Source organism: Rosa rugosa, chromosome 6, assembly GCF_958449725.1.
Source record: "Rosa rugosa chromosome 6, drRosRugo1.1, whole genome shotgun sequence".
Classification (NCBI taxonomy): domain Eukaryota; kingdom Viridiplantae; phylum Streptophyta; class Magnoliopsida; order Rosales; family Rosaceae; genus Rosa; species Rosa rugosa.
This window is the reverse complement of record NC_084825.1, coordinates 8278041-8283946: the sequence shown is the minus strand read 5'-3', so window position 1 is coordinate 8283946 and position 5906 is coordinate 8278041. Positions and strand designations below refer to the sequence as shown.

Genomic DNA, 5906 nt, shown 5'->3' with positions numbered 1-5906 from the left:
AGTCTTATTGCAGCTCCAGTCTCCAGAGCCGTGTCAACAAACTTTCTAGCATTAAACGTGGCTGCTGTTCATGAATGATCACTGCTATATTCGAATTGAATGTTTGAATATTTTTTTTCGAAGAAAAAGTCCTAATTATTAACAAACATATAAAAGAAAAAGAGATGATTGAATTTTTGTAGTGCCAGAAGATGATTGCATACTACTTCAATCTTCTAAGCCACTAGTGATACCGATGCAGCCTAGCTTGTCGCTGCCTTTGTAGCCAGGGCCGTCCCGAGGAAAAGTGAGGCCTAAGGCAAAAGTTAGAGAGGCTTTCCTTAAAAAAAACAAAAAAAGCTAAAAGGTAACAATGTCGACAAAAACAAGAAGATAAATTTTCATTTGAAGATTACTCTTCTTGCCTTTTGGGATGCAAAAATGTTGATTAAGTTAGTGTATTTAAACTTTTTGAACAATTTTCTTTTAATAGATAACATGGCTAGTCCATTCAATCTTTCTTGTGACATGGTTGATCGTAAATATGATTTTGTTAGTTTCAATTTTGAAAAGCTTCTTTCAACATAAGTAACTGTAACAGGAATAGTTAACAGTATTCTATAAGCAATCATGGTATTTGAGAAACAATCACATCTTTGAACAAAGTGCAGAACTTCAATTGGTGTTTCTACTTTTCGATCTGAATCTTTGTTTAGCATTTCAGTTAACAATCTTAATTCCAAATGCAGCTCTGAACCATCTATATTAGAAACATTATCATGAGTAAGAAACTCTTCAAGTTTGAGACACTTTACTTTCAAATCTATATCAACTAATGACTTTAATTGTTTCACATCACATAAAAAACCTAAATCACTTTCATATAATTGAAATTGTTAAAATCTACTGTGAAGGGAAGATATGGCTTGATCTACTATATATAAAAAATACTCAGTCCTAAAAGTATCTTCAACAGATAATGTTGGTTCATCATTTGCATTCTCATCAAACTGCTTTTTTCTACAAGTCCTACGTTTTTCACAAAATATAGGTTCTATTTCCATTTCAAGTGCAATCTCTCTAGCTGAAATCATAGCAGATGTAAATCCATATTCTCTATACTTTATAAAAAAAGAAACCAAGCCTTCTAACAATTTAATAGCATCACCAATATCCATGTCTTTAGATTGTAGCTTTTTACTAACCAAGTCAACATCATATAGCATATCATACCAGATAATCATGCCTAATAAAAATTCAAAGTTTGCAAAAGCATAGTCTGCTAACATTTCAGCTTCACATTTTTGTGCACCATCTAAGTCATCTACATTTGCTAATTGTTGTAAAGCAGCTCTAATTTGTGGAGCTTGATATCTAATAGCCTTGACACTTTCTACCTGACTTCCCACCGTGTTGTAGCCAATGCTTTGATAGTTAAATCACTTACATTATCTTCCAAAATTTTCCACCTCTTTGTTGAAGAAGAAAATAATACATATATTTTCTGTACAATTCCAAAAAAAAGTTTTAGCTTTAGGACAAGAGTTAGCCATGTCAGAAAGCACAAGGTTCAGATTATGAGAGCCACATGGTGTGTAGAATGCTCTTGGATTAATTTCTAACAACCTTTTCTGGACACCTTGATGTTTTCCCTTCAAGTTAGAACCATTATCATACCCCTGCCCTTTAGCATCATTAATATCAAGTTCTAGTTTGGCTATAATGCTTATAAGTTCATCAAAAAGTCCTTTTCCAGTGGTGTCATCTACTCTTAAAAACTCTAAGAAATATTCTTCTAATTTTGCTGGAGTTTTTGATATATTCACACATCTCAAAATCAAAGTCATTTGTTCTCTTTTACTAATGTCAGGAGTACAATCAAGAATGATAGAAAAATACTTTGCCTCTTTTACTATTCTTAGGATTTCATTTTTAATTTCAGAAGCCAGGAGATCTATCAATTCATTTTGTATTTTAGGTCCAAGATAATGACTATGAATTTCATCATCTTTTATACGCCGAAGATGTTCTTTCATTATTGGATCAAACTCTCCAATTGTCTCAATAAAACTCAGAAAAACTCCATTGTTGTCCTCACCTATCTTCTCATTTGTTCCCCGAAATGCCAAATTGTTTTTAGAAAGACCTTTAACAACAGCAATAATTCTTTTCAATACTTTTCTCCAATGAACTTTTTCTTTGTTAACTTGTTGTAGAGCTCTATCAATTGTCTTATTTTTTAAGAGTCTCTCTTCTAACTCAAACCACACTACAAGAAAATGACTCTTTTACCGCGCACATTTTACGGCGTGCATCTAATGCGTGCCGTAATAGACACACATTTACGGCACATTTTCACGCAGGCCGTTAATACCCTTTCTGATATAGTCTTTTACGGCCGTTAATGACATTGTTCATTTAGTCTTTTATGGCATGCATTGATGTGTGCCGTAAAAGTAAAAGGCGCAAAAATTTTCACCAAAATTTTTATTTCCCTCCATCTTTTCCCTCTACACATTTCATTTTTATTTTTTTCATTTCATAACACAAAAACTTTTCTCTCTCCCTGACACATACCTCAATTTTCGCCATCTCTTCCTTCCACGTCTTTTCCCACCGCCAAGTCGCCGTTCACTGGATTTGCTCCACCGCCAAGTCACCGGCCGCGTATCTCCCACCACCACCACGTTCTCTGCTCCTCTCATCGAGATGTCGTGGATCGATTGAGCTACGAATTAAAGAACATTGAAGTGGTTGCAGCTCTCGGAGATTGGGGCCACCGGTTTCAGGGTCTTGAAGTTTCTGAAACCCTTTTGGAGAAAGTTGAGAACTTTGGCCTTGTCTTGCTCATTGGTTTTTTTCTCTGGCCAAATCAAGGTACAATTTTATTCACTTACACTGTGAATCTAGGGTTCTATGGTTTTCGTTTTTCGTTTTTCGATCACTAATTTGGGCGATCTATGGTTATTTGTTTATTATACTTGAAAGTTCTTCAATTCTTCCCATGCTTTTCTTTATCAATTTTGATGCGATTGTTTTGGGTTGTGTTTGAGGGTTCGTCTGTATTGCTATTGATCAAAACAGAGCTTTAACTATCTATAGTATCTGTAATGGGTTTGCTTTCCATTGTTTAGTTTCGTTTTAGTTTTAGTTTTAGCAACACTGCATAACTGGGTTTGAGTCTCTATATTTTCATATCTGTCTTGACATTGGTTTACGGAAAGTTAAGAATTGAGATGGGTATTTGATGGGTTTGGGCTGAGTGTGAGTATTTCTTGAGATTGAAATACATATGCATTTGTTCTGATCCTTTTGTCTTTGCTGATTCATCTAGAATGGCACAAAAGACTCAATCAGCAAGCTAGTGTCAGACTCAATTTCAGTAGATTTACTAGACTGCACTGGTAATCTTCTCGCTGTGTAGTGAAATCCATACGTTTCTGAAAAAAAGATAGTGCTACTGTCTACATTTTGGTTTAAATGCTTTTCAGTTTCTGAGTTCATTCTCGACGAGGTATGCGTAATTTAATCAAATGTACAATCGAGAAAAAGAATTAGAAGTCATTTTAAACAGAGAATGCTTGAGTAGATAGCTGAAATGTTTTAATGAAAACATTTCTATCAATATTCTTTAGATCACTCATTCAAACCTTTTATTCTGTATTTGTAGGTTGTGGAGCCCATAGTTCCAGTTATTTTTCAACACACAAAGGCAACCACTTCCATATAGAGAAACAGGTTAGCAGCCTCTCAAATTTAGATTAGTTTCTATTTGACTTCAGATACTGCAATCTGTGGATTTGGACTAAATATCAGTAGGTTTGGTAGATGCTCTTTCTGAAATTCTCTCTGTCACGAACTATAGTTTTCCACTTTTCCCAACAGCAAACAAATACATATGAGTTGCTCATATGGACCTAACTCTTCATAGTCTTTTCATGTCTTTTTGTTTAACTGTATTCTTATTAACATGGAAAGGTGATTAACTAGGAGACTCGATCTATCAAATTTCTTTTGCCTTCTTATGGTCTCAGATTCTTCTTAGTGGGTTCTGAATGGGAAAACTTAAGACCACAAATTAAGCATCTTGTTTGAGCCGAGCAGGTTTAGGTGTGTGTGTGTATATTATAGAAATTAAGATGCTTGTAACATATATAAATGTATATAGAAGTATTGACTGTATTGGCTGTGTGCTTGCCTTGGATGAAATTTGAATGATTAGCTTTTTCCTTGTGCTGTATGGAGTTCTTGTGTTATGTTCAGTCATAGCTTTCTACATTTTCTGCCTGCTTTTCTTCTTGTGATGCAACTCAGTTAGCAAGAACTAAATTAATGCAATTCTGATTCACAAAAAGCATTAGACTTTGTGAGTTTCTAAGGATTAGTCTCTGACTTTTCTGTTTCACATCTCTGATTGCATATTTCTTTGGTCATGATCATTATTTCTTTGGTCTTTTAATTGTCTTAGACATTGATTTTCTGTGCCATGATTTGCTTGGCTTTATATAGATTGCTTCCACATCACCATAATAAAAAGAAAAGTCAATTTGACAGATGAAATATCTTGGTAAAAAGAGAATAAGAATTTCTTACAATTGCATGACCTCTTTCAGGATAATTATTGAGATTAGATAATAATAACTATTCTAGACGTGATGATTAGTATCCTTTTGGTCTTCATCTCACATATGGATGCTTTGAAACTTGCAGGCAGTGGGATCCATTATTGTCGGACAGTCGGACTGTAAGTTCATTTTCTTTCTATATCACCTTTGATCGATCTAACTTACCATTTAATTCACTTTGTTCACAGTAGACTTGAAACAATATTTTGATTATGCAGATAGATTTTCTGTAGACCCCAATGGTGGTATTCCTAATAATCATCAACCGAATGGCCCTTCTGAAGTATGCGAACCAACATAGAGTCCTCTACGTTATGGAATTTGTGATGATTGTATCAACCACCACCTTTCAAGTGGCCATGCTGGTCATAGTAATGGGGTTTCAGTTCCAGCTGGAAACCTGGGAATTCCTAGCGCTGATGTTAATGCCATTCCCAGTGATTTCATAATTCCTCCTGCCGGTTTTGATGGTGTACAGAATGACATAAGAATGCCAACGGCCACCTATACAAATGAGCAGGAGTAAGTTTTGATAAACTTGGTTCAATAGTGACCTCCCTGGAGTTAATTTAATTGATAGTGTGGACATTGACATTTCTGAAACTTGCCCTTCATTGTCTGTAGTTCAGTCTTTCAGATTTTACATCGCATCTCTGATATCTTACATATATGCACCTTTTCTTTGTAGAATCATCGTCGTGAGTGCTACATCCATGTAGGATAGAGACAGGTTTTGGAGGATGCGTGAGTGCTACATCCATGGAAATACTACTAAGTATCTGCGAGTTCCTGATGGGGTAGTTCCTAGAGTCGTTGCCCTCGTATATCAGGTGATTGAGCAGTAAAGAGAACTAGATGATTTGGTATATATTTTCAGATTATGTGGGTTTAAGTTGTAGAGTTGAAGTTTGATGTAATGTAATCTGCTACTTATACATTTTCAAATATTGTCATGCATTTTGTAAAAGAAATTAATTATAATTTGATTAAATTGTTTCTCATTCATTTAATTTGTCATGGATGCATGAGTGATCAGTGGTGATAATAATGTGAAATTGGTACAATTAAAATTTATTAATTTTTTTTTTTGTTTTTGAAACCTTATTTACAGCGTGCAAAGTACGCCTTAAATAGGATCTCAATAGCTCTTTTACTGCACGCATTATACGCCTTAAAAAGAAAGTCTTTTACGGCGTGCAGCATATGCCGTAAATAACGTGAGTGACATTTGTGATATTACTTTGACGGCGTTCTTGGATGCACTTTAACAGCGCATTTTAGTGTGCCGTAAGTGAGGTATGT

General features: G+C 34.9%; 1 protein-coding gene and 1 long non-coding RNA gene across 2 annotated transcripts; one reads left to right on the top strand and one right to left on the bottom strand.

The window, feature by feature from the left end:
* Positions 1–699: 699 nt before the first annotated feature.
* On the bottom strand, positions 700–2015 carry LOC133716162 (uncharacterized). The gene is made up of 3 exons (XM_062142889.1): positions 1606–2015; positions 931–1404; positions 700–739 (listed from the first exon to the last, which is right to left on the bottom strand). The coding sequence occupies exons 1-3, from the start codon at positions 2013–2015 to the stop codon at positions 700–702; spliced, it is 924 nt and encodes a 307-aa protein (XP_061998873.1).
* Positions 2016–2523: 508 nt separating this feature from the next.
* On the top strand, positions 2524–5609 carry LOC133718411 (uncharacterized). The gene is made up of 4 exons (XR_009850281.1): positions 2524–2856; positions 3650–3717; positions 4690–5126; positions 5293–5609. It is a non-coding gene; the product is annotated as an uncharacterized LOC133718411 (long non-coding RNA).
* The last annotated feature ends 297 nt before the right edge of the window (positions 5610–5906 follow it).

Coding starts and splice junctions, on each gene's coding strand:
- LOC133716162 (XM_062142889.1), bottom strand. CDS start 2,015: ATGAAAGAACATCTTCGGCGTATAAAAGATGATGAAATTCATAGTCAT. Junction 1,405..1,605: donor CATCAAGGTGTCCAGAAAAG/GTTGTTAGAAAT, acceptor TAACTATCAAAG/CATTGGCTACAACACGGTGG. Junction 740..930: donor GAAGATACTTTTAGGACTGA/GTATTTTTTATA, acceptor TTTCTAATATAG/ATGGTTCAGAGCTGCATTTG.